The sequence below is a fragment of the Corvus brachyrhynchos genome, unplaced genomic scaffold, assembly GCF_000691975.1.
Source record: "Corvus brachyrhynchos isolate BGI_N302 unplaced genomic scaffold, ASM69197v1 scaffold26, whole genome shotgun sequence".
Taxonomy (NCBI): Eukaryota; Metazoa; Chordata; class Aves; order Passeriformes; family Corvidae; genus Corvus; species Corvus brachyrhynchos.
In genome coordinates, this window is record NW_008239324.1 from 5173298 (window position 1) to 5191879 (window position 18582).

At 51.1% G+C, this 18582-nt stretch overlaps 1 protein-coding gene across 1 annotated transcript in view; it reads right to left on the reverse strand.

Moving 5' to 3' along the window:
- Window positions 1–9304, reverse strand: part of PLEKHG4 (pleckstrin homology and RhoGEF domain containing G4) — an 87672-nt gene extending 78368 nt beyond the window's left edge. Inside the window, exon 1 of the mRNA XM_017740806.1 lies at window positions 8915–9304. Within this exon, the coding sequence (XP_017596295.1) occupies window positions 8915–8917 (3 nt within the window). The 5' untranslated portion in view covers window positions 8918–9304. The remainder of the gene's footprint in view (window positions 1–8914) is intronic.
- Between the last annotated feature and the right edge of the window lie 9278 nt (window positions 9305–18582).

An 18582-nucleotide genomic window follows, 5' to 3' on the forward strand; every position in this document is an offset into this window, starting at 1 on the left:
CCTACAACTCACCCAAGCACTTTGCTCATTTTGCCTCCAAAGTATTGAGTCTTGGTCAAGATGAACATGAAGAGGCACAGATCTTCCCTGCTGACAGCACAGATGCTGTCTGCAGACTACTAAAAAAGATTGTTTTGGTGAGGCCAGACTAACAGTTTGACTAACCCATGACTTATGGCAGACAACGCTCCTTTCCAGCAGGCTGGACTGGCCCATGTAGCACGCTGAGGATTCATCTTGCAACAGAAATATAGCTAAAGAACCTACAGCTCTGCACTCAAAAACCTACACCCTCATTTGAGCTGCCAAAGAATGAAACTACATGTCCCAAAGTGCCCCAGTTAAATCCAGAGCCTGCCGTGGCTTGGCAGAGCAAGGAGCATAGCTGGGCAGTGGAGCAGAGCCCGGCGAGGCTGCGAGCGCAGCGAGTGGTGCCCGTGGTACACCCAGCTCTGAGTCATCCAGCGTCTCAGCTCCCGCTCAGCAGGGAGGCCTTGCCAGGAGCTCCCGCAACTTTGCCCTTCTTCTGCCGGCTGCCAGGAGCCTGGCCAAGTCCTGCACGCACCCACTTTCTCCCCTCTTGCCCAGGTGCCAAGACACAGTGCAAAGGCAGGACAGGAGAGACCAGAGTGTGCAAAGGTGAGGGGAAGAAATGACCCAACCCTCCCACACCCCAGACTGGAAAGTAGAAATAACAGCAAAACTGGGGAGAGGCAGAGCTCCAAGCAGCACAACACAGCACCTGCCCATGGCTCCCAGCCAGCTTTGGGACTGGGGGGGAAAAAAGGAGCTCACAGCAGGCACTGAGCAGGGCTGGGTTAGCTGGTCCTGCCGCCAGCAAAGGCTGCTGTGCTGCACTGCTTGGCTGGGGCTGCTCAGCTCTCAGCTGATGTGAGAAACCTCATTTCCAGTAAAAACAGACCTCTGGGCTTTCCATGAAGCCTTTCCACTTTCTGACACAAAGCCGAAAGACAGGCTGCTTTGCCTTTAAATAAAAGAGACATTTCTGTGTTCAGAAAGGTCTTTGGCTAAAAACAAGGCTTGTTTTTTCTGACAAAATTTGAGATTTCCCACTCCATTGCTGCAGAGAGGAGAACCCTCCCAGCCCCATTTCCTGAGCTGTTCTAATCACAGCGGCAATGAGTTCAAGAGAGAAAAATCTTCCCAGAGCAAGTGCCAGCTCCCCCCTCTGCTGCTCGCTCTGAGGCTCAGGGGGAGGCTGAAAGAGGGCGCTTGCCTTCGGCACCCTGCCTTCCTCTGGATAAAATAATGTATTATTAAGTGGTGTAGCTGTAAAGGTAGGCATTCCCACTCCTGTAATTACACCACCTTCCTGTGAGATAACCAAGAACAGCTCTACCTGCTCTTTGGGCTATTGTTTTAGGCTTTCCAGGGAGAAAAGCACAGCACCCAGTTCCACTTGGGAGGCAAGTGTTTACAGCCTCACCCAGGCCAGCTTTGCTGAAGGGCTGTACCTCCAAAAGCAAGCTGCTTTCTGCATGCTGCCATGGCATCCCTTGCAGAGGGGGCATGGCTGTAGCCTAGCTCAGCTCCCCTGTCACTGGGGCAGGCAGGACTGCTCCACAGCCTGTGGATGAACCAGCTCCTACAGCTTTACAGGGAGTGGTGCTCTGCAGACAGAGCTGAGAGAATCATTTCCAGATGCCTCCCTCTGTTCCCCCAGCCCTACTCCGTGTTGACGCGGTTGCGGCAGCCAAAGCAGCTCCTACTGGGCAGCACACAGGATTATCATTCCAGGCACTGCAGGAAAACAAGCGCTTGGAAGCGATTAACTCATGATCTTTCATTTAATTAAACAAAGGGGAAAATGATGTATTTGCTTTTCAGCTCCGAGGTCCCTGTTCTGCGCATGCTGTAGGTCTGGGCGTGCGCAGCTGGGGAAAGGCAGGCCCAAAGCTGGGTGATCTCCCCAAGCTCAGGCTTGGTTTGTTTTCACTCAAGAGGGACGCCCCAGGTTGATTTGAAAGTGAAGCATGACCTCCTGTGAGCTTTGAGCTTTGGAGTGCACAGCTACAGCAATGCCATCCTTACACTGGAGCAAAAGGCAGGGAATAGCAGGCAGCAGAGGTAGCCTAGTTCAGGTACATCCCTAGCTCTGCACCACACTGCAGGTGGCCCAACACAGGCATTATCATATGGAACATGACCGGTCACCTGAGCCTGCTCCCCAGCTCACAAGACCCCTATTTACTTGGGTCTAATACAGCACCTTCCCCCTAATTCACCTTACTCCCCTCTGCCCTTCAGGTTTTTGTACTCCAGCTTTTCTGGAAGAGAGCTTGTAACTTTCTCCTTTGTCTGTGCAACATCCAACACATCAGAAGAGCTGCTGACAACTGCTGAAGATTAAAGGGGCCAAAGTGGGAGTGACCCACAATCCAAAAAAGTTGTCTTTTAGTCAGAGAGAAGAAGAACTGGGAAATGGAGATAAGCATTTCCTCACAGGGACATGTCTTGCTCCCGAACGAGTTCTCAATGTACTGAGCAGGAGGTAGGTCTTATCCATAGCAACACATGAGCCCTGCTCTCAAAGACCAGTTACTTTCTATTAGAAATAGATCAAGGAGATGATATAGGTGTTTAAAGGGCAGCTGAGTGAACAGATCAAAGCCCTGTCCTTAAACAGACATCTTCCAGCTGAAGCAAGGCCCTGCAAGTGGATGAGAAGAGTTGTGTTTAAAACATCATCCTACAGCTGGACACCAGCTTAATCTGTTTTAGTTTAATCAAGGGATTAAGTCCTTAATCTGAAATAACTGTCTAAGCACAGATTTTTTTTTTTTTTTTTTTTTTTTTTTAAACTTCACTGGCATAGCTCTAATAATGCAATTAATTAACCAGGTTGTACTCCATGTGATACAAAGCTTTGGGTACTTTTAGAACAACCTTCCCAGCAACAGACTCATGCTGGAAGAGCCTGAGCACTGGCAGCCACAGTTTGACTGCCCGTTGTTAGCCGTGTGCACCTTCCCACCTCCTCGAGACTGCCTGGAGCTCGCCTCTTCACTCCCACTGCCAGACTGCACAGGCTGCCCTGCCTTGGGCACCGACACTCTGGCCGTGGCACCATATGCCACAGTCCAGCCAAGGACCTCCACATTCCAAATGTCATTTTCCTACAACAGGCTCAGACAAGGCTTGCTAAATCCTGTTAGATATCACAGACAGAGCCAAGAATTTCACAGGCCACTTCTATACAAGACAAGTCCTGAGACATTGCAGCTGACTCCCTTTCTTTATAGGGCTCTTTCTGCAAGTGCACTAAAAACCTTTCTCTCTGCTATCCAACAAAAGAAATTGCTTGAGCTCATTCACTGTATTATTAGTGACAGCATTTGCTCTGCTCTCAACTTCAGGCATTGGCATCCATCTGGCAAACCAACCCAAGCAGCAGCATGTTGTGCCCTTTCTCATTTCTGTCTAATGGGTACCAACTAATAGGGCACTCCAGGCAGATGAGAGATTTCTTTATACCAGCCAGCTATAAAATACACTAAGTAAATTCTTCACCAAACAGATCAGCTCATTTTAACACCTTTTAGTCAGAGGTATTAGGCCACAGCCAACCCCTTGTGTTCAGACACCCATCTGGGGGCATCTTACAGCAGATGGGCAGCCGCCTGTGCTCAAAAAGAAAATGATAATCCTTCATCAGGCCAGCTGATGAGTGCCAAAAACGATCTTCATGGGGTCAGTATTTAGATTATTCGTTCTGTGCCAGTGTTGCATACATACATTCTGGACTCACGTTCAGATCTCACCCCTTCCCTTTGCAAGGTGCACGAGCTGCTGGACAGATTCCCATAGGGGCTGGTGGATTCTCCATGTTTTGCAACCTCCATAATTGAGGGTGGATGCCACAGAAAAATGATCCAGTTTTAGTTAAAGAGCTCCCAGACTCCATATGGGAGCTAGGTAACACTCTATGGTCCCAATATCCCATAACAGATGAGCCATAGTTCCTTTTGGCCTTAAACACACTGTGTTACCATGTGCTCATGAAATACAAGTCCTGCTATGTCAGAGAGGGACAGAAACTGCTCTGAAGCAGAGATGCAATTCCAGGAGGGGATGGCTGAGTGCATGAGAAAACAGTAAGTGCAGAAGGACCTTCCTTGGAGGAGCACATCCCTGCACACCACTGACAGGAGAAAGCATCCAGCAGCAGTGATCAGATGCATCTTAGGAAGAGGCTGTGAGGAAGGATGAGCCAGAAGGACAGAGCAGGCAGCTCAGAGATATCCATGGCTATGCCAGCTCAGCCATGGCCACTCCAAGAAGCATCAGTCTGTGCTGAAGAAGGGAGAAGTGTTCCTGGTCAGAGGGACCAAGATTTGTTCCAAGACTCTCTGAGCTCACTGGGGAACAGACACATGTGTGCTCAAGTTCTCCTCCTGCCCCTAAGCAGCAAACCTGGGACAGATTCAGATGAAAACACTTCCCCTATATTTGGATACAGCACTAAATGCATGCTTCCCAGAAAGCTAAGTAAATCAGTCATAAATTCAGGGCATTTCTTTCATTAAACTCCCGAGTTAGAAAGGGGTGAACACAGGCTTTTAAAGCTACTCCCTTTATAGATTTTTTTTTTTCCAAACAGAAAACAGTCTCACGTGTCCCATTATTTCCATACATATCAAAGGAGGGTGGAGATTTAACTAGCAATTTCTAAAAGATCTTTGTGCACAGAAGGGACGTATGCCAAAACGTGGGTGGTTATAAGCCCAAACACAAAGGAGAATACATCCACAGGCATTTTTCCCCTTGATCCATTAACGGGTCTGCATACCAGCCTCCTGAGCATGAGAGGGACCTTGTTCAAAAGGTAAATGTATTCAGCAAGATGACAACAGACAGCAAATAACCCTTTAACCATGTTCAAGGCTCAGCAACGCTGGGGTTTTGTTGGGAGGCACTGAGATTTGACAAGCGGCCTCAGGGAAGGCCTCCTGAAGGAACCTGCTCAGAAAGCCTCTGCCACACCTAACACAGGCTGCAAAGCTCAAGGTGGACACCTAGCTAAGGTCACCAGAACTCCAGCAGCTTTCCTTCTCTACAGCATGCAAACCACCACCCGGCCACAGCAGTGTGCCCCGTTGCAGGTGACCATAATGCCCCACAGAGATTACCACATCCACCAGTGTCCAGGAGGAGCACATGCAAGTCTTCTCTTTAGCTGAGCCATTTGATTCCATTCAAATGAGTGGCTGGTTGCACCAGCTGAGGCAAGGGTTCATCCTGGGCTTCCCAGGCAGATAGCAGGATGGCAAATCTGAGCAGACAGAAAGACTTTCAGATTTATTCTGTGCTGCTTTGATCTTGGAAGTTTCAGCTTGGTGTCCAGTGATGCAAAAAATAGGATATGTATGAAACCAGCACTTACCACAAGAAAGGCCCCCTTTTTTGGTAATATTTTAATGAAAGACTAAGCCAGCCAACAGAGATAAAGCACTTGGTGTGGCAGAGAGGTATTAGCATGGTCTAACCTTCAGAATCAACAAGGGCATGTCCACTCACTTCTCTGAGCTGCAAACCAGCTATGAGTGGTGCAAAAACCACAGAGCATCCCATGGCCAGAAGTGGGCAGCTTTACCCTGGCAAGCTCTCCTTGCTTTTTACTGCTCTTCAGTCAGCAACATACCTGGTCCCGATGCTACTACTCACTTTTTCAGACCTTGGCTACATTGATCTCTGCAGGACTGGGACAGGGGGTTCCATCATGCATAGACAGCCAAGAACAGGAACAAAAAGTGCTCTGGTACGAGTGCCTACAGGTGGGTTCAGTTTATACTTTCTGCAGAAGACACCTTGATTGTTTCAACAGAGATTTTTTCCACACTTGAGTGCTAAAGAAGCCTCTAGCCCCTGTGATGTGACTTCCACCCACACTCAGCACCAATGCTCAGGTTAAGGCTGTGCACAGCCTGTAGGATGGTTCAGGTTTTACAAAGATTGGTTGCAGACAGGGTTACATTTGAGATGCAACTAGAAAATGAGGCTCTGTGGGATGAGTACTGTGCCTGTGCTCTAGAATTTAGAGGCAGACATGCTGGCTATCTTGTCTGAAGTGACCAGCCACAAAATGCTGACAAGGCTCTCATGTTATGATCTCTTCTGCTAGCAAGGTATACCCTCAGAGCCAACTGCCCACAGGAGTAGGTGGCCAGCAGCACTGCCAGAGGGGGTTATGCTACAGGATGCTGGTTTTCAGAAAATTAGTGCTGATATTCAGCATAGAGTCCTCCTTGGACACCTGTGTTGTCTCACCGTAAGCATCTGCTGTCTTGCATTCCTATGTGGTACTAGAATACATTTGGCAATTCCTGTGTGGAGATACCTGGATGCAGCTGGCCTGTCACTTGCATTTAGCCATTATTTTTATTGTTACAATGAACAGCATGTTCACCTGCCCAGTACTTTTAAAAAGAGGCTAGGCAAAATGCAAGTTGTCAACCTTGTTACCCCAGAGGAGGTGCTTTCAAACTGCTTCCATGTGCTCAGGATTATGTCTCTGGACTTTGTCTGTGTGCCAACATCTTGCTCATGGTTTTGGCACAGAAATAAAGAAAGAAGATCCCCAATGCTTAAAGCTCTTTGTGATTCCCAGACTCATTTCCTTCCCACCCTGGGAGAAGACATAACTGGAGGATAAAAGACCCTATTTTCTGCTGAAACCCATCCTCTCTCCTACCAGCATAGAGGTGCCACCAGAGTTTCTCTGCAGGAAGCACCAGGAAAGGTGAATCCTGGGAATACCAGGGAAGGAAGATGGATCCCAAGTCACAAAAGCCATGATGGGTGAGCAAGATAGACAGAGCCCAGCCAGGCTCCTGCCTTGCTCTCACTACGGCATTTTTGCAGCTGCAGAAGTCACTTCTAGTGGAGGTGGGCTACTTTGGCCCAATGTGTCTCACCCATTTGGTGCTTTGGGCATCTCCCAGCTGCCACAACCCTACGTACCCATACACACATCAGCTCTAACACTGAAACCCCATGAAGAGGAATCACTTGTCTCACACAGAGCAGGGCAGCCAGCAGTTGTGCCTTGCCAGACATCCATCAGGAGCCAAGTCTCCAAGAGTCCTGCAGACTGCTGGAGGCCATGGAAGGTCTCCTGCAAGCCAGCAGACTGACACACATTCACTGAGATCCAAATCTTTTGCCTGCAGGGTTTGCTTGATTTACCAGGACACAAAAAACTCAAGTCCGTCAGAACAGCTTGGAGCTACCATCACAACTTAGTGGTGAACAGAAATGCACCTCCCAAAATGCAGCTTGGTCTACCACAACATTGAGAACAGACACCTGCCATGGACCAGAGGTGTCCACAATGTGGCCTGCACTCATTGCTGAGTCTGGTGCAGCTTGGCCTCTGGTTCCTATTCCTTCCAGCTGCACTCAGCACCTGAGAGGCACACGATCCCTCCTCAGCAGGGATACGTGGTCCTTGAATGCCCAACCATCTGGACTGCTCCACACAAAGGCCCCTGGCTTGACAGCTTTTGCATCACACATTAAAACAACATCAAGGAGGACCTGAACTGGGGCCGAAGCACTTGGGAATCAGAAAGACAGCTCCAACTTGAAAGAGCAGGGTAGCAGCAGCTAGTCTCTGCCTCAGGCCTCCCAGGGCAGAGTTTCACAAGCACTGCTCCAGCCCATATGGCAAAATGCAGCCCATGGGACTACAAGGGATGGCACCAACCCTGCACAACCCCAAACAGTGCCCTCCTTCAATTTCAACTTCATAATATAAACTGCATAGACCAAAAATTGCCGGGAACACAAGAGGTCTTCTGACTGGGGTGGAGAAGTAGAAGTGAGATGCCTGTAGGCCTCCACAGAAGGATGGCAGAGGAGAGTATACCATAGCTCTGACAGGCATGTGAGGGTAAAGAGCCCCACAGGATTCTCTGCAGAGGAACTGGAGGGTGGCAAAGGAAAAAGACATGGGTCTGTAAACTTAGCTCAACTTGCAGAAGCCAGAAGTTGGTCAATTCATCCTTCAATTAAAGCCAGGTTTCTCCAGACACAGAAGCTGAACTTTTAAGAAAGAGCGAGTCACTGCCAGGCACAGCAGCAACGCAAGCTGTTTGTCCCCCTCATGGACTTTGTTCCCTTTGCTGTGGGGAAGTGGCCCATGACATAGCAGGACACCTCCAGGAGATTTGGGGCTGCTGGGTACATGGATCTCAGCCTGAACCTAGGAGCAAACCATCCAAAGCTGACTGGTGTTCAGTGGGATGTCACCACAGGGCCAGCAATCCCTCCAGCCGCTGACAGCCCAGGGCTGGGCACCTCTGTTTGCAGGGCAGTGCCAGTGTGGCTGGGCAGGGGATGGCCCTGCAGCCACTCCCAGGGAGTCTGGGTGCTCTGCTGCCCACTGGGCTCACCATCCTTTCCCCTCTCCAAACAAGGATTCCCACGTGCAGAACTTGCCACTGAAAAGGAAGGGTCTGTGCCCAGCTCCAGGGATTCTCTGGATGCCCACCCTGGGCAGGAAAAAAGGCTCTGCAAGAGGGCAATGCCCACAGCCACAGAGCAGGATTGGCAAAGAGTGAGGGCAGGAGGAGAGCCCAGCATCCAGGCAGCACAAAAGACAAGGCTCTGCCGGAACTGACCCATCCCAGCTTCTCGTTCCAGCGCTGTACCCCGATAGGCACCTCGCAGGGGTCAGTGCCAACAAGAAGTCCGTGTCCCTGCAACCACCGCCCAGGACTGGCACCAAGAGTGCAGTGTGCCACTCGAGTAACGGGAAACGCCAAAAGAGCTGTTTCCCACTCCCGGCATTAGCGCCGTGCGCTGGCTCCGGGCGGGCTGCCCCGATAGCAGCTTCATCCCGCACAGCCCTGCTCGTGCCCAGGGCAAGAGCCCTTCGCAGAGATTTCCTTACCATGTTCCCGGCCTCCTTTATTCCCCCTCACTTCCAAAGACAGCGTTTTTTCTCTTTTTCCTCCATGTGTGCGACGGGGCGTCTCCTCTCCCCTCCGACGTGAACCACCGAAGCACTTTGAGTTCTGGACTGTAATCCAAGCCCTCACCGCCCCCAGCACAGCTCCAACTAATCTAACTCATGACACTACCGGGGCTGAGCAGGGGACCTCGAAGGTTTCTCTGACAGCCAACTCCAGCGCTAGACGGCAGAGGGGCATAGCGAGAGCAGGGTGCCGCATCCCCCAGCCCTGCGGGGACCTTACAGACACCGGCAGAGCCAGAAGCGCTCCCGGGCTGCTCCTGACGGCATCGCTGCTGTCCGCGTCCCTCAGAGCGCCTGGCCCGCCGCACAGACCTGCTTAATGCAGACGCGTCGTGGCAGGGAGCTGCCTTCGCCCGGGAAGATCTAAAGAACTGCTAGAGGAGAATAAGGCAGGCATCCCGAGAAGGTCTCCAGCTTCCCAAAGAGGTTTCCAGCAAAATCCTCCCCCCTCGCCTCCTCTCGGCTTGTTTTTCTCTAAGTCCAGAGAAGTTTCTCAACTCCACGAGATCCTGAGGCACCGCTGCAGGTTAAGTAAAATGCCGAGAAGTACAGGGAGATCGCTCTGAAATACTGTTTTTCTGACTTCTAGAAGGAAAACAGAAAGCAGTGACCGCTTCAGGCAACAGCAACAAACTGCACTGGGATCGGGCGAGAGATGTGGAGACCTCACCCCCTCCCAAAGGAGGAAGTAATTTAACACGGCAAGTTTCTCCACCCCTCCATTAATTGTTTAAGATGGCCAGGGGCCAAAATACTGCCCGAGCAGTGGGGAAGGTCACCAAACAGGCAGGCAGCGGCCTCCAGAAGTGACAACGGGAAAGGGCAGAGCCACAGAGGCGGAGAGAGAGGAGAGAGGCAGGTGCCGCGGGGCATCCCAGGATCTGCTGACACAAAGGCTTTGTGTAACGGGAAGCAGGGCGGGAAGTGACACACAGGCAAAACCTTAGAGCCCTGGGCACGAGATGCAGGGCCTGGGACCAGAAACTGCCTCCTCAGCCTGAGCAGTGCAGGGTCTCAGCAGCCTCGGTTGGGACTGACCCTCCATCAAGGAGTTCACAGTGCTGGAAATTGTTTGTCCCCACTTGTGGGAGAGGTCACACAAACCAATCCATCCTAAGAGACGGGGTGACTCAGGCAGGATGTGAGGACCTACAGCAGAAGGGAAGACATCTCCTTCTCCTGCATGGACATCTCCTCTCCTCCCTGGAGCTGGGCACAGACCCTTCCTTTTCAGTGTCAAGTTTTGCAAAGGGTCCCTTCCTGCGGAAGCTGGAGCAACTGCTACCAACACTTCTGCTGCCTTGGCTCAAGGGGCAGAGTCCCACAGCCTTCCCAAACCCTGTTCCACAGGGCCAGCAGCAGAGGCCATGCGAGCTAGTCCAGCTCAAGACCACCTTCAGATATTCCTCTCCCAGACAGGACTTCCAAAATTTGTCCTAAAACCCCATGCATATGATGGCCCCAAGTTTCCAGACTTAACCAGCAGCTGGAAGTTTGAGCAGCCCCAAAGCCAACCATTCAATCCACCAGCTGCTTGGTGTGCTGCTGCATTTCCTATTGGCAGCAAGGCTGGATGACAGTCCCTGCAGGGTTGCAGTTTGCTTTCCTTAAGCCAAAGAGATGTCCTCCTAAAAGGGGCTGTGACAGTGACCAGAGCTGAGCAGCTGCCTCACTATTCAGCACTTGCCTTGCAAACAGCCTGTGCTGTTAGAGGCTCCTCCATGACCTCAAACAGCCTGTCACCTTCTCCCCACAGCAGCACTGCCTCTGTAGGCAGTGTCCATGTCAGGTGACTGCAGTTGCTAATGCCAAACTGGGTGAAGGAGAGCATCCCTGCCACCTCAACAAGTATTAACAACCCAGCACAGGCACAACCTAGTTGTCATCTGCAACAACTAATTTGAGATCTTATATCTTGTCTGTGGATGCAAGAGAGCCTTTCTTTCCCCCTCATGTTCATATCAGGAGGATGAGGAGCCTGGCATACTTCCCCAGCAGAGCCTCTGACCACAACTTTCGAGGTCTGCATAGGCTACATTTGCAGAGCAGCTTTGCCCTTCATCTATTCCCCCAGCACACCTCCCAGGCAATGAGCATGGCTACATTTGGCTAACCTTTGCAATATCTTCCTGCAGGTGCTGGGACTTTCCCTAGGGACTGGCCCACTCCCAGAGAGGAGGGAGCGCCAAGAGCGATGTCTCTGCAGCACGCACATGACTGGCCATGACAAGCTTTGTGCTATCAGAAGTACCAGGCTATTTCTGTTGGAGGTGTATCCCCATCACAGAATAAAAGGAGGTAGAAGAGATCCAACATGCCTCTCACATCCAAATGTTTTATTGAAATGTCCCTGCTGTTTCTACAACTGCAGTATTACATGTAGGTTTCCTTTCAAGAGGCCGTGGCTGCTCAGGGCTAACCCAAATTGTAGAATCATAGAGAAATCCTGAGCTAGGAGGGACCCACAATGATCAGATACAATTCATTGTTCTGCACAGGACAACCCCAAAAATTATACCATGTGTGATTGCCCCATCCTTGCACACAACTATTTTTATCCAGCAAACAGGTCACTGCAACTACCCTGGAGTCTGCAGAGGGACCCATCTCCAAGTAGACATCTGAAGTCTCAAAAGAGTCTGGCTATCAGCAGCCAGGGTACCAAGCCTGGGCTCTTTGGGGCTATTCCAGTTGCAGGCCAAAGCTCCTGCTCCTTCAGAGGGGCTACTACACAAGCCAAGAGCTACCTCACCTTTGAAACAGAGTCATGTACTCCCCAGGCAGCACAAAGGGCAATGCAGAGCCATTGCTGGGACATCCCCAGAGCCCATGGGGATGAAGGGGTTGGAGCAGAGAACCTGCTCCCATGCTGTTACTGAACCAGTCAAGTTTCCTACACCCAGACCTTTGGCAGCAGATCCAGGGTGAGCAGCTTTTGGCTTTCCTCAGTCCTTCAGGTGGCTTGCACAGGCCTGGGAGCACAAGGTTGTCATCTCTTTTAGTTCTGAGTTAGCAGGTAAGACACTGTCAAGCCACCTAATTCCAGCTCTTTGATAGCCAGAAAGAGAAAAGTGACACTTTTCTCACAGAAAGAGAAAAGCGGTGTAGGAGCTTGCAGCATCCCCATGAACAGATGAGGAAGGCACCACATAGGTACTCAGAGCCTTGTTCCTATCCCATTTTCATGACAAAAGAAAGCTCTCCACAAGCTCTCAAGCCAGCACCACTCAGAAAGATGCAGGGAAATCGGTGGCGCCATTTATAGAGGCTGTCAAACACAAGAGCAGCTTAGAGCCCAATCTCACACCTCCTCCCTTTTCTACACTGCACTTAAAGCTCAGGAGCACCTTCCCCCATATGGATTTCCAGGCTGAAGAGCCTGAGTTCAGCTCACCCCCATCCCAGTCGGAGGCAGTGACGTGATTTCCTGTGCCATGGCACAGCGCTAAGGGGAACATCGCACTGCTGTTTACTCATGGCTGGATCCTAATATAGTTTCCATTTTTTTTTTAATTGCAAAGTGGCCTTTCCCTCTTCTGCATTGTAGGTCCATTTCCCACACAAGCACATGGGAGACAGCTGTAGCCAGCACTTCAGTGGGTGTTAAAAAGCCCCTCTTGACTGAGGCTGACAACAATGCTGCGCTTGTTCCCAGCACAGTGTCACTCTGTCTCCTCGCAGGGGCAGCTCCTCGCTCTTGCGCGAGGCCTGCGCGTTCCTCAGGGTTGGTTTAATTGCTGAAGTCACTGCAAAAGGCTGCTGTCATCCATGCTGGCAGAGACCTAGGTGCCCCAGCTTCCCATCCAGCAGACCCAGGTCCTTTGCGTGGACTGAGGGGCAATTTTACACCAAGGGAGCTGCTTTGGTACCCACCTTCAGCAGCAGCTGACTATTGCTAAGCATAGCCTGTCCCAGAGGTGAATTATAGCAAAAGGCAGCAAACACTGAGATTAGGAAGGCTGTGGGGCCTCCCCAGAGTTGAAAGAAAAGGAGGTGGAAGAGGGGTCAGTACAACTGTTCTGAAAATTTCAGAGATTCTAACTTTGGACCCTCATCTCTTTCCCCTCTCTTCCTTTCTCCTTTCCTGGATCTGGTTTCTGGAGTTGCAGTATTTCTCAAGTGCCTAAAGCAGTACCACAACCTAGAGCTGGGAGAGAGCACAGACAGAGGTAGGAGGCAGGGAATGGACCTCTGCCTTTGAGCCAACACTTAGCAGAGTTCTGCTTATTTTCAGTTGTGCAAATCAGGAAATGCTCAATTCTTTTATGAATAGGATTTAGTTATGCTGGAAACAACACAAGACAGATGTTTTAGATGCCAGATAAGGACATCTCCTGACCTAGGGGAAGTTGTGCAATATGGATGTTAGCAGGATGATTACATTACTGTGGCCAGCAGCTCTTAGGGAAATACCTCCATGAGCTCCATGTTAGCTTAGAGTGATCAGTGGTGCAGTCCTCGGCACAACACAGGGAACCTCCTATGGCCACAGAGACTTCCGAGGGAACGGAGAGCCTGGGAAAGGGCTGTGTCAGAGCACTACTCCGGGATCTATGGCTCCTGCTAACCCATTGATAAGTGGATGTCTCTGAATCTACTTCCAGGCATCTCATCACCAGGCTGGGGTTCTCCACCAGCTCCATGTCCACAGATATCCCATGCAGATATCCAATGGATTAGGCTGTACCCTGAAAGGAAAGGTGTGTTACCATCCCACCGAGCTCTCCACCATGAGCCCCCATAGAATATCCTAACTTGGAAGGGATCCACAAGGATCATTGAAGTCCAACTCCAACCCTATATTCCTTCCACTTAGCAGCCTACAAAAACAGGGAAGCCACCAAGAAGCAGTGTTAGACCCCATCCAGAACAAGCCTTAAAACCAGTGATAGATTTTACTCAAAACAGGGTTTGTGAAAGAAAGGCAGCAAGTGCTGCAGCAAGTAGAGCTGCAAGCAGCCCTTTGTACCAACTACACTTCAGGAAAGAACTAACTTTCTCTCCCCACTAGGGAGACAAGAATGGGTTGTACACAGTTTAATAACATTTAAAACCTTTATTTCAGATCACAAGTAAAGCAGGTCTCGGCTTCACAAAAGCACATCTTGGTCTAACTAATTAATTTGATAATCCGCTATTTGCAATCCTCAGGAGACATTCTGCTTCTAAAGCAAGTAATTACCACTAAGTGGCAACCTCTTTGTGAGGCCCAGTCTGATTAGGGAAAAAAATTTCTTAAGCCAGAAATATAATCATGGTGTGATTTCCCAGAAGGACTGAAGGAGAGACTACATAACAGCTGGTCACGCTCACCATCTGAAGGAACAGAAGCAACTCAATTACTAGGTCAATTCAAGATGTTGTTCAGTGCCACGTGCAACCGTGGCTTGCAGTTAACTATCAGGAAGCCTCACAGGAGGTATTTTGTGGGGACAGAAATCAGGAGTGTCCCACTTGGGGGGCTCAAATACCCATGTGTGCCTCAAGGGAAAGAAGAGAGAGGAATAATTTTTTTTTTTAAATTCACATGTCAGGCTGGCTGCAGGACATATTGAGAGAGGTGATTCTCCCCCTCTACCCTCATGAAACCTGCCTTGGAGTACTGCATCCAGGTCTCGGGGGGGGTCCTTAGCCTCAGGAATGACATGGACCTGTTAGAGCAGGTCCAGAGGAGGCCACAAAGATGATCCTAGGACTGGAGCACCTCTTCTATGAAGAGACAGGCTGAGAGAATTAGAACTGTTCAGCCTGCAGCAGAGAAGGCTTTGGAGAAATCTTAGAGCCCCATTCCAGTACCTAAAGGAAGCCTACAAAAAGAAAAGAGAGAGAAGTTTATCTGCAGGCAGAGAGTGATAGGACAAGGAGGAGTGGTTTTAAGCTAAAAGAGAAGAGATTTAGATTAGGTATTAGGAAGAAATTCTTTACTCAAAGGATGGTGAGGCACTGGCTCAGGTTGCCCAGAAAAGCTGTGGATGCCCCATCCCTGGAAGTGTTCAAGGCCAGACTGGACAGGGCTTTGAGCAACCTGGTCTAGTGGGTGGCATTCCTAAAAAGGGGTTGGAATTCTGAGGTCCCTTACAACCCAAACCATTCTGTGATTCTAAGTCCAAGTTCATAGTGTGCAGTCCCTCAGAGAAGCAATGCAAGGGGACTATCAGCCTTACAGCCTCTGCCCAGATATGAAGGCATGGCTTGATGACACACAGTGTCTTCCCAGACAAGCCAGCTGGACTCAATACATGCAGAGTACTTGCTGGTCAGACTAGGTCCAGGCATCCCCAAGTGCCCCAGGTTCTGGCTCAGCTGCCATCAATCACTGCCAGAGTCCCCAGGACAAAGCCCTGCTTCTGCACTCACCCAAGACACCCATCTCAGTCTGAGCAGCTTTGGGCTCCTTTAATTTTGGGCCAGGGAGAGGACACACAGAGGTGCCCCCAGGCCTTATGAAGTGGCCACACTGCATGCCACTCTTGGGTTAATGCCTCTACAACAGTCTCCAGAGACTTCTCCTTGAAGTCATGAATGCAGCCAGCACAGCTGGGAGCAGAGCTTGGATGGAAACCCAGCCTGCTGAATCAGACACCATCCCAGCGCACCCACACCCTGAGGTGTTTCCCCACTGCAGTGGACTCCCCTCTTGGGTGCTGGGTCTCAGCATTCTGGTGCTTTGAGTACTAGGTAGGTGCACTGGTTGGCAGGATGTGACCATACTGGAAAAAATATCCCAACCTGCCCCCTCCAAGAGCCTGTAGGACACAGAACCAGGCAGGGACACACCTCTGTGAATGTGGAGTCAAGAGAGCTTAAATGGTTTAAGAGGAGCTACTTGTCTGTCTCCCCCAGAGTTTAGGCACTGCCTGCCTTCCCTGAGAACAAAGTGCTCTTGGCTTAGAAATCCAGCTGTGGTTTCAGGATTGTTGCTTCAAAACTCACCACAATCTCTGAACAGAAGAACAGGTCAGCTTTTTCTGAAGAGCAACCTAAAACCATCTCTGTCCAGGTCCCACGTATTTAATGGCACAGAAGAGTCATCTGTTTACCTTTCCTCCTGGCAGCGATGTTGCATGCCTTCAGCCCCACAGCACATGTTTACTGTACTCTCTGAGACAGCACGCTCACCTCTGAGCTAGACGTGCTAGCGGGCACCCACACCCTTCCTGCCCTGGCCCCTCTCCCACAGACAAGGGAGTCGTGGAACACAGGGTCACACACCACTGCAAATTCCATCCTCATTCACGGCTGCCAGGGCCTGCTCCTCTTTCCAGGTCTGCTTGGCAGAGTAAGTGTTGTGATGACAGACAGACACCCCCCTCCTCCATGGCTCCACACCACCAGGAGCCCCCCACTGGTGTCCCTGCTGTGTGCCCAGCTCATGCCTGAGCAACCAGCACCCATAAGACACTTGCCCAGCCCACACCAAGAGAAGTGGGTACATCCCTTGGAGGATGCCACCAAGCACCAACCATTATCAGACAAGGGCTGGGACACGCTTCTGATCTGGAGACACATCCCTTCTCTCCCCAAAACCAACCTAAATCCAACTATGCCCTTCCAGGAGGCAGGGCTGGCAGCTCTAACCAGGCGAGCAGGCACCCCCACTCTGACCACTGCAGTCTCTGCTCCACAGTTTGCAGAGCCAGGGCCAGCTCCCAGGTCCTACCTGGGGCAAGAGTCAGGGACTCTGATCCAGCAGTTTTGACCCCCAGAACTGCTATTCCCCTGGGTGCCCACTCTGCCAAGCTCCCACCCAGCCCCTCCAACCCCCCAAACCCCACACTTACACCCAGCATTTGCAGAGCCTCTACCCAGCAGATCCCAGCAGCTCTTGCAAACCATTCTCCCATGGCAGAATGTTTCCAGAGAGAAGGAAAGCTCTCACCTGCCTGCAGTTTAGTCCTCCAGAGCAGGCAGGCAGTCAGGCAGGCAGGTAGAGAAGCAGCTAAGTAAGCTCAGCACTCCCTGGGGCAGAGCAATAGCCCCAAGATGCATCTCCAGCTCCAGTCAGTGCCTTATAGAGCTGCATGGGCGTTCCCTGGGACCAGCTGTCATGCTATCTGTCACAGCTGGGCTGTGCTGCCCACTGAACTCAAGCAGTCCCACTGTGAGTCCTCCAGGTGCTTCTCAAAGTACCCTTAATGCGACTGGTATTTCCAATAGGGGAATGACAACCTGCTCAGGGTCTGACAGTTTCCCCAGGTACAGAAGAGACCTGCTTTGTCCCCCTCTAGCCAGGCCCAGCTGGTAGCAAAGGGGAAAGATCTCAGTCCTCCAGCAGCTCAGCAAGGTTTCAGGCTGGCGTTCAGTCACACTGCAGTGGGCGAAGAGCAGTTTGGGGTCAGGGTCTTCCCCCCAGGGGAGTCTAGAGCAAACTCTGCTGACTGCAGATCCAGAGCACTGAGAAGGCTCCTTATATGCCACTGGGAAGGGCTGGTTTGACAGGGATAGGAGCAGTCTGCCATGGAACATCCACAGCTGGCAATTAGAGGAGTGAACCTCAGGGAATGCCTACAGCAAGGATAGGATGCCAGGCGGGAACACAGAGTAGGTGGGACACAGGGCACAGTGAGGAGGTGGTGTGATGTGGATCATAGCTGCTGTACCAGGGACCCTTTGTTCCCAGTGTGAGCTGGAGGTAGAGGAAGCACTGGGAAGCAGCACATGACTGACATGCTGTGAGCCTGGTTCCAGCTGGGGTGGGCACCTCCCCTCCCTGGCACCGGGGCTGGAGAGCACCGGCAGGAAACAGTGTCATTCGATGCTATCAGCAGCCATAACAATGTGTCTCCTGAAGGAGATGAGCAGCTTCCCCTTCAGACGGGCAGGGTGGAGGGCTCCTGCCTCCTGTCACCGATCTGTCCTCTCTCCCTCTCACTTGCCCTTCTTCCATAATGTTGCTGCTCTCTTCCTCCTTGCAGAGAGGATCTCTGCTCCCAAACCAAGCAGCCATGGGAAGGTTCAAGGAGGCTTAGACCCTTCTGGGGTTCGTACAGGACTGTTAGACTGGGGCCATGAGCCTTTGGAGGAGCTGAGGGAGGAGGGACAAGCGGGTCAAGAGCTTCCTCCCCACCACAGAAACACACGGGTCCAAGTGTGTGTTCTTTGCTGCTTTTTTTTCTTTATGCATACAATGTTAAGAAGTTGGAATGGACATTAAAGATCATTCTGTCCTAACCCCCTTGCCATGGGGGCAGGGACACCTCCCACTAGACAGAGTGCTCAAGGCTTTATCCAACCTGGCTTTGAACGCTTCCAGGGCTTGGACAACTACAACCTCCCTAGGCAACATGTTCCAGTGTCTCACCACCGTCACAGGAAAAAAAAGCCTTTTTGTTTTGCAGCCCCTGCTTTAGTTTTTGGGTCATGTTTTGCAACCCCTGCCAGCGTTTGCTGCTGGGGGAGATGAAGGTGTCTGAGAAAGAACGTGAGCTGGTGACTGAACCTGCACATCGCACCCGCCATCAGGAGAGCGGAAGGGAGCTGGGCAGCAGCTTGGGCTGGCACACCAAAGGAGGCCTGAAACTACCACATGTATATTGTCTTTTCCCTTAAGACTACCCCGTCACGGAACCCCCGGGTCCTTTGAG